General features: G+C 46.2%; 1 protein-coding gene across 1 annotated transcript in view; it reads right to left on the reverse strand.

Moving 5' to 3' along the window:
* The window catches only part of fam20cb (FAM20C golgi associated secretory pathway kinase b), a 47,973-nt gene extending 25,314 nt beyond the window's left edge, over window positions 1–22,659 (reverse strand). The window contains exons 1-3 of the mRNA XM_035613615.2: window positions 21,355–22,659; window positions 20,921–21,096; window positions 17,122–17,200 (exon numbers count right to left, since the gene is read on the reverse strand). Coding sequence (XP_035469508.2) covers window positions 17,122–17,200; window positions 20,921–21,096; window positions 21,355–21,875 — 776 coding nt within the window. The 5' untranslated portion in view covers window positions 21,876–22,659. The remainder of the gene's footprint in view (window positions 1–17,121; window positions 17,201–20,920; window positions 21,097–21,354) is intronic.
* Between the last annotated feature and the right edge of the window lie 418 nt (window positions 22,660–23,077).

The raw sequence follows: 23,077 nt of genomic DNA on the forward strand, positions 1-23,077 counted from the left end.
CGGCAACGTGTATCGTCTAGCCTCACACCAACAACCTAAAGCAGACTGAGAGCGCCGCGACCCCTCCGACTTTAGAAGGCAGATCAAGGTCAGAGATGAGAAAGACTGTGTAATCTCCCCAGCAACGAATCATTATCCTCATATACAGACGAGAGTTGTGTGCTTGGAGGTATGCGGTGACTGCATAACGTAGCCCCCCCCCCCCCCCCCCCCCCAGAGCCTTTGTGTGTGCTCCAAATGGCACGGTAAGTATGGCCTGGGCTACATGTAGATGCCATCACATTGCCTCTGATTGAGGCTGAAGTCATCCCTCTCCTCCTCTAGTGTTTCATGTCGGCTACATTAGTGACAGGAGGGTAATCAAAGCTGCCATTAATGCCCGGCCATTTCCTCTGCCCTTGTCATGCAGGCCCACGGGGCAGGACTACGCTTCCACTAGACTGAAGTACAGAGTGGAGGGGGGGGGGGGGGGGGCTAAAACCACCAAGCTAATGGATTTTCCTCATTTCCTGTGGCTTTGGACTTGAAAGGAAGAAAAAGAAATCACAAAAAATGCCGGTGATGGTGAGAGCGCTGATTTGTTCAGAGAGATACTTTTAGAGACAAAAGTTGCTATCTTTTAAACAGCACACACGCCGGAGTTGGAAATTAATAATGCAGCAGATCAGCCAATCTCAGACCATGGCTGACTGGTTTTTAATGTGGGGGCCCGAGTGTAGAATCAAAGAGGCCGTGCTGTGTGGATGCTAAATAATTAAATCTCCCCTTGCCATGTTTCTACCACAGACGGGTGGTGAATGTATGGCACCACAGGTAAAACTAGAATAGCGCTCGGCAGAAATATACAAGAGAAAAGAAAGTGGAGAGGGAAAAAAAAAAAGTCCACGATCGAACATTTAATCTGCAACCAGACAAAAAATGTAACGGGTTCTATACATATGCTGTATATAAAGATGAACAGAGTCCCCAGCTCCGCAAAGGGAAGCCAATGCAGGAAGTGCCTGAAGCCTGTATTCTCTGGAATGACCAGCAGGGGGCGACTTAACGGGTTGCAAAAAGAAGACCGTTTCCATAGAAGTTTATGAGAAAATGACTTTTCACTTGATTAATAATGTCAATTAACATTTTATGTCAGTTTAGTAACACAGCATGATTTTCATTTTGTAAATCATGGTCCCATTTAGAGTACAATAGACAGCAAAGTGCAGAATGCATTGGTGCGTGGATACAGCGGTATTGATGTTGGACAAGCTCTCAGTCAGGCCATCCCCCCCCACACACACACACACACACACTCCTCCAAATATGGTTTCTTCTGGTTTCCAAAAAGCAAGATGGCGCTGGCCGAAATGCTAAACCCAAGAGGCTTCAAACGAGGGTTCACAAACCACTCGCGGAGGGTGTGTTGCCGCTTGGTTCTTTCCAAGCCACATCCCTCCACGAAGTTTGGAAAAAAATGGTTACGTAGTTTTTTGCGGAATGCTGCTAACGAATAAACCAATTACCACCTAGGCAAAGGTAAGAAAATGATTTACCTGGATTTATTATTTTCTCTGCAGTATCAAGAAAAACCAAAACACAAAACTCTGTCACTAGTTGGCGTTAAACAAAACGTACTGAAGGAATAGTTTGAGGTTAGCAGTTACACCCTGTGGCTCCTTTAAAATGACAGCCTTTTTTAGGGGGGTTTTACCTCAGCGTCATTGCACCGCTTATCTAATTGTGTTCTGAATGCAGCTCGAGATTTATGACACAGTTGCCAAAGTGTTGGGTGGCCTGGATGTTGGGTGCATACCACACCAGCATAAATGGGTCTGTGGTTCCACTCCTGGCTGCTCCACGTATTCCCCCTTCTGTCTTTCCCGACATTGTCTGTCTTCAATTTTGCCATTGAATAAAAGGACACGCACACACACGCACGCACACACACACACACACACACACACACACAAAACATTGTGAAAGCGGTATTGATATTAGTGTCTAACTCTCAGCAAGACATAATCGTACTTGACAAATTGCCGCTCTTACAATTACTCCTGTATTGTGACATAGCCTACTTGTTTCTGTTATTCATGCGTTTTAAATGACATATTCACTAACCTGAGAATGGGAAGTATAATATATCAAAAAAGTCATTATATGTAACCTTAACAAGGGATGAAAGAGCTTTTTTTTTCTCCCCCCTGTATTCACCTGTAGTGCCTCGCCTCATTCACAATGTCTGACAACGAGGACAGATCGGAGCTGAATTAGACACGAGGACACAAACCTTTCATACATTCATATATCCGTTAGTAACATCCCATTAATTCACATTGAAGTGGCCCATTCTGCCAGGCAGCGCTTCATCCTTTCTCCCACTCTCTTTGCTCTCTGTCTGTCTCTCTCTGAGTCACAGAACACTACAAACAACAAAGATGCCTTCTTCCCTTTTTCCTTTTTTTTTTTTTTTTTTAAATCCTGTGGCTGCTGTGCACAATTTCATTTAACTGTGCCTCCACTTGTGAGTTACTTTAATCAGCTCTAACTCAAAATTACCATTCACCACTGCGCCAGTCGACGGCATTAAACCCATGTCTTGTCTCCGCTCTCTGAGCATGGGCTGCAAACTCTGAGAGTAATTAGCAATGCAACCCCCACCAAAATTCTTTCATGTCTGGAATGAAATTTATTGCTGAGACAATTAGTATAATTATGCTGTTTGCCGCCTGGCTCAGAAGCCCGGTGGCATGCCACTGGAACAGGATCCAGCTTGTGCACTTCTGTGTGACTTCAGTCTAGACTCACATGTTATTGCAAATGAAGAAAAGCCCAGCGATTGTGTAAAAGTGTGCATGGATGCGATTTGGCAACGCGGCAGCTGACGAGGCACGGCCGATTTATGACACTCAAAATCTCTGCGGGGGACAGTTCACAGCACGGAGCTAAAGTGATACACACACGACAGGAGCGGAGGAGGAGTGTTCAGGCAGGTATACGTCTGCTGTTTGCTGGAGAAAAAACCACTGAGTGGCAGCGAGGGACTCTTGGCGGATGAGAGAGAAACCCCCGAGAAAGTGGGTTGGCGGAGACAGATGGCGGAAGAAAGAGAAATAGTAAAAAAAAACGGGTGGTGAGGAGAAGAAGAAAAAAAACACGAATCAGCTCGGACACAAATCAAGTGATTTTTCAGAAACCTTTTATGAAAAGACGCAGATGAGAGAGGGGAAGGACAGGCATCGAGGTCTGGTGAGCTGTGAGTGACTGCAGCCGGGGCCTGTGGTGTCCTGAAATCCCAGGGCAGTGTCTGGTAAATTGGTGGGTGGGGTACATGGTGGCTGTTGATAAGCAGATAGAAAATAGGGCCCAGAGCCTATAAATACCATATAAATACACATATGGAAACCCTGCAGCCATGGGACCGGCATTGGCAAAAGGAGCAGCGGGAGAGAGGTAAGGCTCCACGCTGGAGCTGCTGACAGCGTGAGCAGAGAGATACAGACAGAGGATGGATAGAGGTAGAAAATAAACTGTGAGAGGGAAAGAGGATTGACAGACAGAAATAAACACTGGGCTATCCAAGAGATGTAACTGCAACATATACAAGCAGCATACTTGATCAGATCTCACCATCACCCCGAGTCTGTTCTCCTGTTACGTACGAGCAGTAAATGAAGGTAAGTGGTGCATCTTATTCCTCCGACCTCTAAGGAACCAACCTCTTGTTTTGTTTTTTTATTGCACCACCATTATAACCTCAAAAATAGAGGAGGAAGCCTGGGTGGATGGATTCTGCAGGAAAAGTATAACACCAAACTGACCTTGTTAAGCGTTTATAAGGCCTGTCTGGGAGAGTTTATGAGCTGGGGAAAAACAAGTTTTGCGAGACGCGGGACAATAAATGACAGATTCAGATTTTCCAGGGACGTGAGGGAAGGAAGAGACTCGCAAGGAGAGGTGTGAAGGGACAGCGCACTGTGCGGCGAGCAGCTGAATCCCTCGTATCATATCAGGAAAAAATGAGAAGATGAGGGCGCTGTTCGAGCAAGCCGGAGCAGCGCTCTCCTCTCACTTTCCATCCTCCCAAGACCAGGGACTGAGAGGTGTGGCTGGGGGGAAAAGAAAAAGGAAAAAAAACATGAGTGTGATGGTAAAAAGGAGTGACGGCAGGAGAAAAGGGAACAGGGGAAAATAGGGAACGGCCCTCGGAGGGTTACAAAAGAGGCAGAATGAGGAAATAAAACAGTGGAAAGGATGATGAAGAATGAGGGTGGCAAGAACGGGGAGATAAATGAGCTGATTGAACTGATGGACTCTTATCATGCTACGAATTTACCGCATTATAGACAATGAGTTGTGAATTAGCATGTGAATACTGAAATTCTATTGGTAAGGATCGCGTCATGACAAGGAAGGTCAGGAGGAGGAGTTATCAGACAAATACCAGCGTACATATGTGACTATGCATCCTTTGACTAAAATAAAATATGTATAAATGCAGTTCAATGTATCTGCTACATCAGCAAAGCAACTGCAAGCGAAGAGGGAGAAAAAAGTGCGGCGGCCAACTGGCCATCGGGAGACAAACTGCCGCTGGTTGCGCATGTGCCGTCACGTGTTTTCCGAACAAGAGAACTGAGCAGTAAATCCTACTGTAACATGCCAGTTCCCTCTTCTGCCTCGTGAAAAAACGGGCTTGAAATGCAGCTAGGCGCAGTAACTAATGTTACTGTGCACACCATGACAGACTCATGCAGCTTTAATATATCGAGTAAAAAGAAAAAAAGATCTGTGTAATGTTTAATTGCACTTATCGGCAGCTCTTCCGTTACTGCACTGCAGAATGCAGGAGCGAGTATTGGCTGAGGGCTCAAACAAACTGCTTTTAATGTTTCCCTACACGGTGTGACAGATGCGAAAAGCCCCCTTCTTCAGTCGGTCTCATGAATTATGAGTTGTGCTCTTATATTTAGCATGGTGCGTGCGGCATGTGTAAGTGGGCCGCCCGCCTGAGTTGCTCACGAGACGCTGAATTGGGGGAGGACGTGTGGAAGTGAAGGTGCGTCAGGCCGGAGGCCCGGATTTCACCGGATCATTGCGCCGGATGATGAAGGCGGCCACGCCCCCTCTGAGAGTCGGCTCGCGCTTGGACAAGAACTGCCGACTCCAAAGCTCATATTTGAATAAGCGCTGGACAAACAGCCGACATGACCAGCCCCCCACCCCACACCCCCCCTGACTTAACTGAACACACAGCAGAGCATCACAGTTGGGAGGGAAGTGCTCTCTCCCAGCACACTAATCCGTGCCATTTTGCCAAGCTGCTTTCTCCTTGCTGGGTCTAACAATGCTGAAGTCACTTTTCCTCCCTCTCTCTCCCTCTCTTTTTTCCCCCGCAAATAACAACAAATCATAATCCCTTGGTGAGCCCAACCGTATGGTCGTTTCTTTATCCTTTCCTTATCCACACCCCACTGACATCAATAATCTGTATGACTGGGGATATGGTACATAGGGGCCAAAACTTTAAAAAAAAAACTTAAAAATATCATATATATACATACATATATATATATATATAAAGTTTATACGACAATAACTTATATGTATAAATAATGAAGGAATTATAATTATTTTGCTGCATGTTTCTATGTGCTTAAGTGAGCGACGTTTAAAGCTACATTAATCAATAATAACGAGTGAATTTTGGACTTGCATTAAGAATAATGATAATAATAAATTTCATTTGTGGCTTTGAAAAAGATCTCAAAATGAAGTTTAGGTATGTCACTGTCTGCTAACATGTTAGCCCATAGCCGCAGTGTATTAATGCTGTGTTTACAGACCGTCCTGCTGCCCCCAAGTGGCCACAAGTCAGTTCTCTTGAATAATAGTCTGCACCCATAAAAAAAGTATCTTAGACATGATCTTTCTTGGAACCTCAAACAAAAAGGGATTCATAATGAGGGGAGGCGTATGTTTTAGGGTTAATCAGTGGTTCATTTATCCTGTAATTGGCGAGAGTAAAAAACTGCATTTGTCGTCACCGTTGTCACATCCCATAATGGCTGCTCTCCAAGTCATTTATAATCTGTTATTTCGCGTTTTGTTTTCTTTCAGCGGTGAGTACATTTGCACTTCGTGCCGATGGAGCACATTAAAAATGCGCCAAATAATATACTCAGTCTGAGTATATTATGGTGCCACTTAAGCGGCACAGCCCCAGTGAAACAAATTACACGCTGCCACCACCTTTAAACTTTGTTCATTTCGAAGACAGCCAGTGCTGCTCGAGTGCGGAGGCTCCCTCTGGTACAGAACACACCACCTTTGTTTCCATTCCGTTTCACGTGACGCAGCAGTTCGTGTCGAGACTTGGCCGTTATGGGTGGCTTTTTAATCTTCCCATCTGAGGCTGGTTGCATCACTTGTTTTGACTATCCAAACTCCTTCTTTTCCCTCTGAGGAGGACGTCACCGGTCAGGCTCCGGGGGGGGCGGGGGGGGGGGGGGGGGGGGGGGGGGGGGTTGATATGCAGACATTGAATTGTAAGAGCAGAGCTTTCTACTTTAATCAAGCTCATACAGGAAGCGCCAGTGTGGAACAGATGTTGTTTAATCCACGTCTATACCATAACCAGAGCGCTGACAGCTGTGGTTCACACAGCCTCTTACACTTTTCTAGCCCTAGTCGCCCCTATGCTGTTTGCTAATTACCCATCACAACATGCCCTCATAATGCCACGTTCCTGAATGCCTCCTTGAGAGGGCGACTCCTCGGGGGGGGGGGAAGCCCAATTAGACCAAGTGTCCATCTGTAGAAAGGCAGAGGTGGAGGGTGAGTTGGTGGAAATGAGATAAATGCAGTGAAAAAAAAGAAGAAAGAACGCCCAAAGACCTCGCTGTGCTATAATTAAAGCTGACAATCAGGAATGTTGGAGAGCGACGGGTGAACATGGTGTTTTACCTCCTGCTTCATTACAGTCTAATGATCCCCCCAAGGTGTTTTCCTTGACACTAACTGCAGCTTATAAAAGGGATCACTTTCTGCCGTGGGGACAGTAAGAAGAGAATGGAAGCTTTAATGGCGAGCGAAGGTAAAGGGGGGGGGGGGGGGGGGGGGCTGAGCTCTGCAGACCAGACTGAAGCTCCACCAAACTATAAAACGCTTCATACTTCTGTAAAAAGATGAATGCCGCGTCTCCTCGTGGCAGTCAAAACAGATACTGCAGTGTTTCTTATGTGTAACACCGAGCACGGCTGTTTCTCCAGGCCAGCGCTCTAGGGGGAAAAAAACACAGCACACGATGTCTGGTGCACGTCTTGAAGGGACGTCTGCACCATGCCGCAACACCTCTCCTTCAAGCACGTCGTCCCCCTATAGCAGCTTTCAGACATGCACTGAAGTCCGGACACGTTCCCCGCAGGGGGCTGTATGTGAGAGCACAAATGTCAGCAAATGTTGCCACAGACATTTTTCCCGGGTAAAAATTCCAGGAAAATGTGTGAGCCCATGTGAGAATACAGAAGGAACATAACTGCAAGATTCACGGCGAGCGAGCTGCGGCCGCTCTACCCAGGCCCCAGCCCTTGCCTGAATGTTCTGGAAATGTTCCTGCTCCAGGGAATATCCAGAGTTTTTCCGTGTGTGTGTGTGTGTGTGTGTGTGTGTGTGTGTGTGTGTGTGTGTGTGTGTGTGTGCGTGTGAAAACAGCTTATGATTAATGAGAACAATGGCATCTGCACCTTCAATCTGTTTGGAGCAGTTTTAGCCAAACCCAATTTTGTTTGGCCGGAAGATTCTGGCTCAAATAACCAAAACCAAGACAGGTGAAAATGCTTCTTCCCACAGAAGTGTGGTGCTGCTTTTGAGAACTGAAAATGTATCTGGGCCAAACATAGGGAGCGACCCCGAAAAACGCAAGGTTTGAATGGTACACGAAGATGGACGTTGGCGTCTGATAGCCAGCTGCAGAGCTCAACAAACAGCAGTCGGGACTCTGTTATTCCTTCACATGCTCTTAAACTGGCATAAACAGTAACAAAAAGTAAACGAGTCCATGATTTTTGGCTCAAGTTAAAGGCACCATGGTTGGATTTATTTAGATTCGCCCTGCTGCCAAAATCGCTAACCTCATGAGATGACAGGTTTCCAAAACTCGGTCCAGTAAACTTGTCCAGAGCGCGGTGAGTCAGTGTGAGTGTTGTTCACCAGACCTGGTTTGTTTGTGTTATGCATCTTGAGAGTAAATGAACCACATGTAAAAATGTGATAGAGTTGCCAAAAAAAGACGTGCGTGGTGTGATCGCTCAGTAGAAGGTGTGAAAAGCCTCATAGGTTTCCCGTGAAGGAGAATGTTTAGGCTCATGAATACTCAATAAGCCATCTAAAGCAGCCGGTGATTCCACTTAACTCAAGTATGTGATAATAAACACACATGACAGTGTCCTACTCTCCCTGTGTTCATTGACTCTGGGAAACATAAAGAGGCTCATTTCCAGTTATGAAAACACCCTCGCTGCCTCTCCTCCCGGCACACGGGCCTCAATGAAGATGGCAGCCCAGATGATTCAATGTCCGCTATGATTGTCACGTCATCTGTTGAGGTGTTCCGTGTCCGGGCGGAGAGTCAAGCGTGCCTTTGACTGACAGCTCCTTCGAGGCGGGGAGACAAGATGACAGAAGGCATCGAAGCCCACATCCCCACAGAAACGCGGAGATGGCTTCAGGTTTTTCTGGAATATTTATGGCTGAATAACTAAGCGTCTTTTTCTTTTTCTGAGGAACAATGAACGAGTTTATCTGTGATGAACCTCAGTTGTGATGGGCCAGGAACAAGTTGCCTCTGAGACCGCAGAGGAATCGCAGCGCAGCACGCATATGTGTGCAGCTCTGGCGATTGCTCAGGCGAACACACACACACACACACACACACACACACACACACACACACACACACACACACACACACACACACACACACACACACACACACACACACACACACACACACACACACACACACACACACACACAGATGGCAGAGGAATTTAGCCGAGGCTTTGATATGCAGATTGGATGCTGGCTTGTCATTTCTGCTGGCTGCAACACTGTGTTATCGTTCCTTCAACACAACATTAGAGCTGATAACATTTACCTGAAGGGGGCAGCTGACTGATAATATCGCCAAGACATTTGTGCTCCTGGAAAGCCTGAGCGAGAGGCCCGCAGGGACTTTGCCGTGAAAAGTATCACGTGCACAGGCACAAATACACACCGATCAGCACACGAAAAACAAGAAATATGACCACTTTCTGTCTCCTAGGCAACTGCAGTATGAATACGGTGACAGTTTTGGAGTCCCGCATGTCCAAAGACGTGAGAGGTGGCAGTAAGGCTTTGACACTCAAACACACACACACGCACACGCACGCACGCACGCACACGCACACGCACACGCACACGCACACGGAGATCTCATTTGCAGCGACAGCAGTGCAGAGTGAGGAAGTCGTGAGATGAATGGATGCTGATCTAAAGTTTTTTCTTTTTTCTTTAAATGCAGAAAAAAGTGCTGGAGAAATAGAAGAAAAAGGAGTGGACGCCAGCATCTTACAGACATGTCAAACTTAATGATTATGCTAATCAACTGCACTGATTAAAAATGGCACTGTGTGTTAGAATACATTACTGGGGAAAACATCACTGGCATACTAATATCTACATTCTACATAAATCATGATGGCTGATTACTGTAGATGGCAGAACGCCAACAATACATTAACAGATTATCACAGTGAGCTTTTTTTTCTTCCTTCCCATCCCCACTGGACCATAGATTAGTTGCATAAGCTTCTGCTACTGAGTGCTCATAACATGTTTTCCTGTAGCATAGCGGACCATCGGTCTGCTCCGCCACTGTCCTTTACCATGCCAACTTCAACCTCATATTAAGAGATTATAATCAGCGTGAGTCACCAGGGCCTTTATTTATAATTGCTGAGTATTTTTACAGATGCAGCGGCAGCATAAAACACAGGAAGCTGATGGGATATTATTTTTTTCTATTAGACAATGGATAGAGAGAAACCTCATGCACAGAATAGGGGTTTGTTATGCAGTAGCCATTAATGTGAGCTAAAAATCTTTTTTCGATGTGCAGTGGAAATCGTACAATTTATCAATAAAACACCTCTCTCTCTTTTTGGGAAATTAAAAAACAAACACTTTTTGGGCCTTGACCCTCAGGTTGAGCCACAAAGCAGTAATATTTGAGTGCCAGAAAACTTTCCAAAACTGTCCAATGTAGAGCATTTCATCTGTGCTACTTTCTGCCAAAATGCTAGAGAACAGAAAATGAGCAGTTTTAACAATTTCACGCGAATGTGGCCCAATGGAATCTTGGTCAAACTGTAACTTGTGTCGCAGAAGACATTTAATATTGTTTTTAATTGTCCTGAAGTCATTTTACCTTCCCCCTGGCAACAGCACTCTGCTCGTGCACCCTCCTACTCTCTGCGATGAATAGAGGTGTATTAGATCGGTATAGAGCATCAGTGAAAACTATATCTCGGAGGTTTGGTAGCATGTGGGTTGATTTCACCACTTTAGTGTGATTTTTTTTTTCTTTCGTCGTCTCTCTCTAAGTGCGGGGAACAGACTGGCTAGCACAAAACTGTATTCGAGGGTAAATCAGTGCAGCTGCGCTCTACATGATCCTGGTGCACCAGTGGCCTGCAGCGTGTCACAGTGTCTGCAGAGAAGACAGTAAGGGGGTCAGATTACCAAGCCCGAGGGCTCCATTCGATTATGTGTATCACTCTGCTGCACACGGAAATATATGTTCAGCCATCGCAAATATCATCTTCGCTACATGTAACGACTGATGTGTGCCTGCGCGCTCTGCACCACACCTGCCCCATGTGAGCATTTCTTTGTAAAAACGGAGCTCTTGAACACAAATGTGCCATAAACGCTTACATCTCTGCTTCGGCACAAACTGTGCAGCAGACAATAACAACCCCGGTGAAACAATTATATATAAACAATGTTGCATGGGGGGGGCGGCCGAAACATTAAGCAGAGAGCAATGCTGCAAAATCACACATCTCACAGTTGCTGTCGTTTTTGGATTAATCATTGAATTGTTTTTTCCTCTGCCGAGCAGAACCAGGTGGCACTGCAGACATGAACAGAACAGACACGTTTCCTGAGGTCAGCCGGTGCTTTTACAAGCAATTACAATATTCTGCTGTAATCCACAGTTCCCAGGTGTTCTGTTTAAGAAGTGGAGCATGTGCACGCCGCATTGCAATCACAGTCAAGGCTGACACATCTTCTGATTGTGAGAAACTTGAATGTGATATAGTTAATGTGTTCACATTCTTTTTTTCGCTCCCTTCTGAATATGATGTTTATTTGTTCACACGAGGGCTGTTGTGTGATAGTAACGTGAGCAAGTATTCAAAAACAGCTTATATTAGATATAACCTTTACTTGAATTAAACGCATGTAATCCATGCTAACGCATTCACAGTGGATTTCAATGATGTGCTGCCTATTGTGTGCCGCAAGCGTGTACAGTATAGATTGTAATTACTGTATGTACCGCATATATCCAATTATTCCCGTCATAGAGTTTAAACGCTTCGTGGCCACGGTTCATTGCAGCCGCCAAAGTGTGTGTCGCACCCTCTTCCCGATGTGTGGGCCAGCAGTTGGAGGGTTAACGTGGTGCTCTCCACCCCTCAGCACTGCCGCGGTGCTGTTGTGAATTTCCCGTATTTTCCGAACAGGGGATGCACTCATCGTCTGTGCTCTGACTGACTTGTCCTGAGGCGGCTCATCCCTCTATTTTCTGAGTCAAAGTCGTAGCGCGGGCACAGAAGACCTTGTGAATACAATATCACACGGTAAACAAGCACACATGCAGACACGCTGACAGCCAACCTATCAAACGAGCAAAAATATATATAAAAAATGAGGGGGGGGGGGGGGGGGGGGGGCAGAGGCTAGTCCACAGAGAAGTTTGCTCGGTTGAGATCGCTTTTGCTCGGCAACATACAGGAACAAGTGCTGAATTGTCCGGTTTTTTTTTTCAGTGTCTCTCAGTGTTTATTGTTTGCCTCGTTCGAAGACAAATTTGGGCAGCTGTAAGCGGGGATAATATTGGTCTTTGTTAAGACTTGCCCACCCTGTCTCCAGACAAAGCTCCCTCAATCTTATTCTTTCACCACCCACAGCTGATGCCGCTTAATGAAACAGCATCAACTCTTACAATTTCCCACTCATATTTCACATTTAATACAGACATTTCCCCCGGGCTGTTATTTGTGCTCCCGTCAATATCTCATTGACACAAACGATGTGACATTATGTGGCTGCCGTCTCTTGTCTCCCCAATGTGTCAATCAAAAATGACTCATGGGCCTGACGCGGGCACCAATATGGATCGCTCGGAGGGGGAGGGGCCGCGGAAAGAGCAGATTCGCATGAGGCTGATCCAGAAGTCATCTGATTGACAAGCGACACAATTAAGTGGAAGCGAGAAGGAACGGAAGACCATCATTATATCAATCATCAGGCCTCCCCTCGCCTTCCTTAGACGATCATCTGCGCTCGATATCTCATGGGCTTTGTGTGCTCTGAGACTAATTTCACTGCGAATATTACAATCATGCTTCCCCCAGTTCAGAAGCAACACAAAGCCCTAATGGCAGGATGATAAAAAGAAGAGACAACAAAAGGCAGGAAGAGACAAAGGAAAACAGAAAATAAAAGACTAGCGGGGTTCAAAGTGCTCAGTTAAAGTAATATACAACATACCATACAGCAGGTGTATTTCTGTACACAGGTGATTGTAACAAAGGTCCCTAGTGGTCCTTAAGTTTTTTATATGCACACCTTGTTATTTGCACTAAAAGGTACATGGACATTTCCGACAGTGAAAGCTGCATTATATGTAATACTTGAACTTGAGGGTAAACATTTTGAATGGAACAGAATGTTTTGTTGTCGGAGTGGTCCTCCCAATGGGACTGTACCTTTTTTAAAGAGAACACTTTTATTTTTCTTCAGGGCAACAGAGAGCCGCTACTGTACGAGCTACCACTCCGCACTCTTGTCTTTGTATCAAAGGTGATGGCCACAACGGTCATAAATGGTGACCCCTTTTTGCTACGAGGCATCAAGGAGGACTCCCAGCATGATCAATCAAATGGACAATGGAAAGGAAAGCTATCATTGTGCACAGCAATGTTTAGCTTCGTCGGCAGCATGCAAGACCTTGGTGGACCCCTACTTTGTACAGGATTTAAAGGAATAACATGAGTATTTCCTAACTATTCATTTCTATTTTACTTGGCCAGAGGCATTGTGTTTTTGAATTGTCAATCTACCCGTCACATCTCTGGAATGCCTTCAGGGAAAATCGGAATATTTGGCACGAACATTCCCTTAGACTCAGTGTGAAGAGATTTTGATTTTGGTGGTGAAAAGGTCAAGGGTCAAAGTCACTGACCTCACAAAACTTTTTGGAGGGGCCATAACTCAAGAATAAAATTAATTAATACAACTTAATACATATTATTCTTTCAAAGTCTTCACTGCACATGTATAAATTTGGTCTTAACTGCAACTTGACTGGTTGGTGGAGGCATACAACCATGAGGCTGTAATCCCAGTTTAGTACTTATATTGATAATCAACCATCTTCCTGTCTGTTAATATCCAAATGCATGCAGATGACATGGTCATTTATTTATATGCTGATTCTGAATAGAAAGCTGCACCTTCAATTGAAATAGCTATGGAAAAATGGCAGTTTGGTTTTCTTAATCATACTTGAAGTGAGTATGTTTTGTGAAATCAAATATATTCTCCACTTCTGCACATGTACATGAAGAATAAAAACATATTCGCTCTGCACACTACTGTGAGTACAAACTACAGAAATACAAATTATCATTTTTGTACGTGTAAGTGTTTGTCTCAGCCAATGACTTGGTTTAGCAACATTGTAATTGCAAAATTAACTTGAAAGGCAATAGCTAAGCCTCCAAGCTATGGCATCAGCAATACTGAAGCGAGCTATTGGGACAGCTGGATCAATTTGAAGTAGAAATTGTAAGTCCCTGTGTCCTTGTTTTAGGCACTTAGGCCTATATGGTATATATAGTTGAGGGCTGTGTGAAGTTACTATATGTTTTTAAACAACAAAATGTTCCATACTTCACAGTGTGAAGCGTTTCTTTATTGGAAAACAAAATAATAAATTATGGAAATGACTCAATTCGTGGTTATTTCAGTCCTGGCCACAGGCTTAACAGGATGCATGGGATGACAAGGATGATAATTGCGCTTAGTCATCAGACTGAGTGTCAAACTGAGTGTTATTGAGGTTACAATGTCTTTCATCTGTCTGCTTATGCAACGGAGGGCTGGGACATGTGGTGCCATCCCATGATGATCCTATGACAACTGTGGTCTTAACAACAAGCCTCGCGTTAGATTAGACTCGTTAAGACTGGGCTTATTCCGCGTCTGGAAAAGTAAACCGCAGACAACGGGCTGATTCATCTATGTATGCATCATAGTGGACAGGTATTGTCAGCCATTTTGGTGGTGTCTCAATAGAGCAGGAGCTGATTCAATCTGTCACCTCACGCTAAGGTGTGTGATCCTTTACAGACACATTAAGAGGGAAGCCTGCCTCCGCTGAACAACGTCACTGACCGTAGTGTCAGATCACAATCACACACACACACACACACACACAGACACAGACACAAGAAAAGAAAGAAGAAGAGAGAATATCTAAAGAATCAATACACTAAGCCTGTTTATGGATTTCTTCATTTGTGCAGTTCAGTGAAAAACTTGTGGGAGGGAAAAAAACAAAACAAACATCAAACAGAGCTGCAGAGAGGGAGGTAGGGTGATGGAGAATACTAAGAATGAGAAAGAGACAGCGGGGGCCGAAAACCAGATAGAGCAGAGGAACGAGAGTGCAAGGATTCCGCAGATATGGATGGTTGGAGGGCCGATCGGCACCCAGACACCACATGCCTGCCTGCCTGCCTGTCCGCCTGCCTGCCTGCCTGCCTTCGTTCGTTGCCTGATTGCCTGGCGCACATTTGCATTAGATTCGAGAGGAGCCGAGCAGAAGAGCACAGCCGGAGCAGTCTTTGATCTCTCAGCCTCTGTCTCTTTGATGCACCATGCAGAAACACACCAGCAGATTTGGGAACGAGGGGATGATGTCGGGTGTTAAGTGTATGTGTGTGTGTGTGTGTGTGTGTGTGTGTGTGTGTGTGTGTGTGTGTGTGTGTGCACGCAGGAAAGGATGTATATAGCTGGAATGACTGTGCAAATCTGTCAAGACCTTGATTGGAGTCCAAATGAGCAAAAACAAAAACACACACGCACGCACGCACGCACGCACGCACGCACGCACGCACGCACGCACGCACGCACGCACGCACGCACGCCAGCATGGGTTGCCCTATTTTGTTAAAGTCAAGTGCGTTCGAGCAAGAGGGAATGAAAAAGTCCCCCCACCCCCATTCACCCTTGACGTTTTGGGGATTATCAAACATCGTGGCGGCTCTGACAGCCACAACTGTCAAGCAACAGATTTACATCCAAACCCATCACCCCATGCCTTTTTCTCGGAAAATGTCATTTCAGCTTTCCGTCTGGGTTCAAATTCGAGGCCGCGCACAAAGATAATCTGTGGATTTCGACTCTGTGCATGTATTGACAACACTCCCTGCCCGAGTCTCCTCGTCTGTCTCTCTTCCTTCCCTCACCATCTCCTCCAGTCCTTGGCCTCTCACCTCTCGCCCCCTCCCTCCTCGCACTCCAAACCTCTCCTCTCTCCCATCCCTTCCCTCCCTCTCACCTCCCTCTCATCTCTCGTCTCCCCGGCCTGTCAGGATGATTTCAGGCTTGTTACGTCTGGCCTGACTTAGTGTGGTACGAGTGAAGCAGTAATTACAACAGTCTCTGAATAGCTTTTCCTCCCACGGAAAACCTTGCCACCTATCATCCACAGGCTTAACCCCGCTCTCCATGCCGACATGCAGGGGCCAGACAACAGCCTGTGTAGAAAACTATTAACCCACAATTAAATTACAATCACCATAACAAAGGACGGGTGACATTTAAATCCACCAATCGAGAGGGGATTAGGAGCAAAGAGCACTTCTCTCGGGATGTGTTATCTTCTAAATATGACAGTGTGGATAAAGAACGTGTGAATTAATCAAATATTTCACAGTATCTTCCAGGGCAGTTGGGAGTGGGGGTCTCACTGGGGAGACTTATCTCCACTACAAGTTAAGCCAAGGTGTATTACAAAGCGTGCAAGGAACGTGTTGCTTTCGCCACTCTTAACCTCTTTAGGTGAGAGTCATTAATGATATGCTTAGTTCACTGGCTGCTTGTTCTAGTATAACATCTGGAGCAGGATTCAGAGGTAGATGTCTGGCAGGATTATAGCGAGCTGGGTGAGCCGCCTCATCCTGAAAGGAACGTGTATGTAGACACCAAAATTCAGTCATGTCGTGTTTGCAAGCACGCAAATCTCGTGATGACGGTGATAGCTAACGAAAAGTTTTAACATTATCCAAACGGCGAAAATCGATAGATGAGTCAGTCATAAAAGGACACAGAGGATGGAGGACCTCCAACATGGCGACTGAAGGATGTGATGTGTCACCTGAAAGCCCAGCGAGGTGAAATGCCATGTGTTGTTCAACATTTGGCTCTGACACAGCAGAATGATGTCGGCCCCTCAGTCGCATATCAAGATTTTGCTGAAATGAAAGCAATTGGATATAGCCAGAGAGGACAATGAGGAAATGAGATTGATGTTGTGAGGAGAATGAGTAGGAGGTGGGATGCGGAAAGGAAGTCAGTCGGAGTCGCGAGCGGCACTGGCCGGTGTTTTATGCTGAAACGGCACTCAGGGTTTAACACGATACGAAAGAGATTGCTTTTTCTTAAAGAGGGTGGACGACCCTGCCTGATAGAGCAGTTTAACCCGAGGAACAACACAGCTCGAGGAAACTGCTTTTTTTCACACACATGGAGCATAAAATGCATTTTTTTTTTCTGTCAAAGCAAAAAGTAACTTACTTCATGGGTTTGAACAGAGCCTGGCCGTAGTTCTGGAAGGTCATTATGAGCTTCAGCTGAGTGCCTCCGGACTTCATTGCTGTAGGAGTCAAACAGAGAACACCGCTGTTAACAATACATTAGCACTGTTAGGAGAAACTTCACATATTTTACCGTTGTACCAACGAAATGAGCCGCGGCAATGTGAGCCGACAGTCTTTAGCGCTGTAATAAAGTCCACTGGAATTGAGTTTTAGTTTCACAAACTTTTGGCCAGTTTGACTTGTCAGTTACTGTAGATAGTACCTTATTTGACTGTCGATTATAACAGCCTTACTACAGTTTGTTTCATAGTCATCAATAAATGAATGTTCAATTTGTGTCCGTTCAAGTTTGCTATTTATCAAATCTATAATGCCGCTCTTTTTTTTTTGCTTTTCCAAATGAAGTGATGGTCTGAGAAAATACGTCAAACTCAACAACGGTCCGCAACAAATGAACAAGACGGAATTGAGCACAGACATTAATCAGAAAATAGTGAATATTTATTTTGCACAAATTCACAAAGCCAAATGTGAATGTGTTTTGAAACAAAATACAAAGTTAAAGACCACGTGCCGTGTAAAAAATGTAATTATGAAACTGTGGCCTTGCAAATATAGTGTGTATAAATACATATATTGTACAACACATACAGGGTATGCCTCACCTCTTTGATGCTCTTTGATAAGAACTTAATTGTTAGTGTGGCTCCATCTAATTCTTGAAAATTCCCCACTTGAGCTGAAATCGAATGGCTGAAGTGTGCTGCAATAAAAGTCTCGCCCATGTTCTTTCATTCATCCTTTCGATCGAAACCTCCTCCTACGAAGCTCCACAACCGGTTGGAATGAAAAAAAACTCAAACACATAATATAAGCACGCTTTCTCAACGTCAAACACTAATCTGCTCGCTGGGTTCCGTAGTTTCACTGACCGTAATATTGACAGACGCTGATTTCATTTACAATTTAGAGACGTGCCTCTCCTGATGCCTGAACCATCGATTTCCTTTGCCATGTCGGTGCACGGTTGCGTATGTGAGCTCGTACATGTGCGTAGCCGTGGGTTTGTCTGTATTTATGTGTGCTTGCACTTCTGAAAAGACAGAGTGCTGATGTCACAGTGTTTGTTTGATGGGAAGGGAGACAGAGGGGGTGAAGGACGGCCAGTGCTCGCCCAACGCTCTCTGTTCCTCTGCTGTTTACTCACTGTGTGTGGATTCTCCGGAGGGTCTATCTCTCTCTCTCGTTCCCTCTCTGTCTTTTTGTGTTTCTATTCATCCCTCTGTCCTTCATGTTTTGTCCCTTTTCAAACATGCTAATGCAGCCCGAAGGCACTCGTGGGACTGGGCTCAGTGTGAGGACTGTACGGAGCCTGTTATTTCTTCACCCGATCGATTGGAAATGGTGTTCCGGTGGCCTTTTGCCAAAGAACAAGCCTCTCGATCAATTCTCTCATTTATTTCTGCATATGGGAATCACGAGGACCAGCAAAATGTTTACACAGAGAAAATAAAAATTACAAGTGGAAGGATCGATATCCATCTGACCTCACTACCTGCTGCTGTGTGAGTGTGTTCATGTGGAGGTTTTGAGACAGTTCAAATGAAGGTAAATCTAACTGTAATCGCTCGGAACTCATGCATGTGGAGCGCCTGTGTACAAGGAAAATAATGTTGCGTTTCAACCTCCGCTCACAGTAGGCAAACCATATTTGTCAAGACTTCATGTTGCAAAAATGTTCAGCTCTGTCCCCTTTCGGCCTGCAAACGGCAGCCATCAACATAAAAAAGACTTTTATGATCATCTGTGATGACATGTATCATATCTGCTGCTGCTGCACACTATGTCTTCGTTGATGAACATTGCTCAAAAGAGGTTATGGTGCAAAATGCATCCTATCCTTAAGTTTAGATAATAACCGACTGCTGTTGGCTTCTATTGGTATTCTGCCCCAGGGCTGTGTTAAGGCTCTGTAATTACTGAGCCACCATGTATTTAGCTGGCTAGAGACACTGAGAACTGCTTCCTCTACCCAGCCATGCCGAGAGACGAGAAAGCAAGAGGGAGAAAATCTAGGAAAAATAGATTAGTTCTTGAGCAGAAAGACAGAAAAGAAAAACAAAGAAATTCTTCCTCTAGGGACCAGGCAACACAGGTAGTTTCTACAAACACGTAACACTACTTGCAGATAAGTATTTAATCTTTTGCTACAAGCCAGTAACACTTGGCAGATAAATCTAAAATCTGCAATCACTTTTTACAGCGTGTGCAAGATGGCAGACTTTGAGTCGACAAGCACTCTTGGAATGTGGAGCTGTGCGGAGCCAAAAAGGAACACAATCCCTCCGAAGAGGAAAAAAAAACACGCAGAAATAGATTTCATATAACCGCCCCAGGACAGATTATTGGCACTGTCAGGTATCCACCTGCACATGCAGCAGAGGCTTTTGTGGCTTTTCTGTAGAAAGCTAGATTTACTGCGCGCTTGTCAATCAAAAGAGAAGCCACAGAATTGAATATGAATCGGACCACAATGTACAGTAGCTGTGTGATTTGCATTGGGACCAGGTGTTCTCTCAGACTTGATGTATTCTGCTGTCACACTTCTCATTCCTTCAGCCTTGTAAGGCAGGATGTGTGCAGGCCTATCAGAGTCGGCGCGGCCGTGCGATACAGCCTGCAGCTGACGTCCATCTTCATGCATACTTGTGTGTGTTGTCAAGAGTGTGTTCACAATGTCGGTGTCTGCGGCGGTGAGGAACACACTTAGCAGGCCTTCCTCTAACTCTAAACCGGTAGACCTAGTTCCCGTGTGTGTGAGGTGGACACGTTCCCCTTTGGCGTACTCTTAGACTGCCATTCGCTGTTGCCAGATTGGACTGTTTTCCACCGAGCTGCACAACAGAAATGAGCAGGTGAAATTCATGTTGAGCAGCTTATGATAAGTTGGGCTACTTTTGCACCTTTTCGACGTGCAAAAGTAACAAAGTCTTACGGATGCAGTGCAGCGAATCGGCTCCTTCTCCTCTGTAGGTATTATGACTGAGACTTACAGGTAACTTAAATTAAGCTTCTTCTTACTTAAATTGTTATTCAGTCTCAAAGTCCAAGCTCTGTGGTGGAAACCTTTTTAAAATCATATGTCTGCTCTCACAAATTATAACTATTGGCATTAAAATATACTGCAACTGTAGCGTATAATGGAGGATGTGAAGGACTAAATGCTCTGGTCACGGATGTAACCCACTTCAGACTTTTTAAAAACGAAAAATTGGAAGTATTTTTCCATGACAACATTAAAGATTGGGCTCCTCTTGCGGTGATTGGGTGAGGTTGAGGATCTGATTGGTGTACATAATCTGATTGGTGAGAATGTGTCAGTCAAATCTGGCAACTTTGCTGATGCTGTGTCTCATACTCTGACCTCTCCACAGCACATACCGACACCTATAGCGGTCGGTTAGCCCAGAGGGCACAGGTTTTAAACCACGAACACAACCGATGTCAGCGTCCCATCTGCTGCCGAGTGCCTAGGCAAGTGTCAGTGATCGTGACGCTGGACTCCCAACGATGTGTTGCAACTTGTAAGGTGGGTAAAGCCTTAGGATTACGTTTAAAACTCGACACACCTTTAAAGAACTAAATCACAATGACATACGTGTGACTCAAAGATTTGTGCCATCTCAACCTGTGTGCACTGAAGTCGTCCGGTTGCCGGCTGCTGCTGCTGCCACCGAGTAATCGCATCTGTTGCATTTTTTCCTCCTATGACTCACCCACACTGGTGATCCTCTGGGTGACCAGGTCCTTCAGGAGCGCATCAATGACCGGGTTGTGTCTGGAGTACAGTTCGAATCGATTAATCCCAATGTGGAAGCGGAGCCAGTTGGGGTAGGACTCAGCCGTCAGCTCCCCTGTGGGGCCGAACTCATCTACGGTGCCTTCAGTATTCCTGGGTGAGAGGAAGGAGAGGGAGAGAGAGGGAGAGAGGGGGGGTGAGAAAAAGAGAGGAATTTCAGGTTTTTGTGTAAAGAATGGCAGGTGCTGTGCCACAGCCCTTGCACAGGTGCACAGTCTCATATGGTTGCACAGAACTTAACTGTAGGCCCATTGTGTGTTGTTCTTTTTCTAATTCTTAGACAAATCATACAATGCTTAATCTTCACTATGGCTGGATCAGAGCTGACTGCGCCAATGCTCCAGCCTTTACCATGTCTGATCCTCTGCTGCTTTGGGGTCAAATCTGATGTCCGTGTTGACGTTGAACAGCGTGTCCTCGTCTGTCAGCGGTGGCAGGGGTCTCTTGTATAAGGGGTGGTCGTAGAGCGCCAACAACCTTGAGCCCCCGAGCGCCGAGTGCTCGGCGGCGGCGGTGTCCTGGATGAGCTGCCTCTTCCGGTCCCCGCGCAGCCCGTGCTGCTCCAGCCTCTTGAGAGCCTGCGTCTTGTCGCCCGCCGCCGGGATCCTTTCCAGGGAGTGGGAGGAAACATTGGAGCTGGGCTCGTTGCTGAAGTCCTGCAGGATCCGCAGGGTGTGCTTGTTAGGCCAGCCCTGCTTCCCCCAGCTCTGGGGCTCCTCGCTCGGCGTGTGCGAGCAGGAGCAGCCGCCGCCGCCGCCGCCGCCGTGCCTCTCCAGCTTCGGTAACAAGTCGATCATGATGTGCATGGAGCACGCGATGAGGAACACCAGGAGGATCAGAACCCGGAATTTGCGCAGGAGGATCATCTTCATGGTCTCCCGTTTGAGCAGATGTGAGTACTTACTGCAAATGATCAGCACGCAGATGAACAAGCTGACTACATCGCTGATGATGTTCACTAGACTGGACGCCAATCTAACGAAGTACACATTGAACACGTAGGACCCATCTTCACTTGCCGTCTTGAGTAGAGGATTCAGTGTTCAGCCTTTGTCTTTTCAACATCAGAGTTCTGCCCCAAGACGCGCGGGGGGTCCAGGCGACGCTTCAGGAGCGCAAAGGCGTGCGCAAGTGTCCAGGTAGAACAGGTCGAGTCGGTTCAGACCAGCGCTCGATTTGCGCAAGCCACATTCTCTTCACGCCGCCGCTCTCCACCAAACAACGTACAAGGGACGCAGAACAAGTGGGAAGGATCCAGGATCCAGCTGCGATACGCGAGGAAATGCATCCGTCAAACGCGTCTGTCCAAGGGGTCCGAGTGCGCGCACCGGTCTCACCGTCCAGCCCCGGTGGCGTGAGGCGGGGGGGAGCAGCCGTGAACCAGCTGGGACATTGGCAAGACGCCGCTCTTCACATTCAAATGTTTCTAGGGAAAGTCCCCGAAAAGTAGCCGACGTGCGTGCTCTCATCCACCGCTGCGTTCCACGGTGCGTAATTCTGTCACATCTGGTCCCAAGCGCCAAGCGCCCGCCGCTGACACCGCACAGGTAACTGGAGACAGGAAGAGAAAAAAATCCGCCCGCAGGGCCAGTCCACCCCTAGGTAGTGCAGCGGGATAAGAGAATGCACCTCTTGTAGCGTGTGTGGATCGGAGTGGGTGTGTTAAATATGATGGCGAAGCCAAGACTAGATCCTGCCTTTGCGCAGCGTCACCGCGCGCAGATTGGCTGAGGGGAGAGGGAGAGGGAGAGAGAGACACGGCGACCATGTGATGCATATAACTGCTCGTCTGTATTCCTCCTGGGCGAAATCCTCCCTGCACATCCCGGCTGCACAAGAAGAGGGCGTCTTTCCACTGGGCAACATTCCGTCCGTCTTGGCTCACACGCAGCATCAACGCGGGCTTATTTAATTATTATGTTGTCTTTTTTTCATCCGCTGGAATCCCTCTGAAACCCGAGACGACAGTCGATCCATCGATGATACATTAGACAGGCCTATTAGACCGCTCATCAGTCTGAGGATCCAGTTCCATCCTGCACTGCTGCCACTCAGCAGCAATCACATCTCCAAT

This window comes from Scophthalmus maximus, chromosome 16 (genome assembly GCF_022379125.1).
Source record: "Scophthalmus maximus strain ysfricsl-2021 chromosome 16, ASM2237912v1, whole genome shotgun sequence".
Taxonomy (NCBI): Eukaryota; Metazoa; Chordata; class Actinopteri; order Pleuronectiformes; family Scophthalmidae; genus Scophthalmus; species Scophthalmus maximus.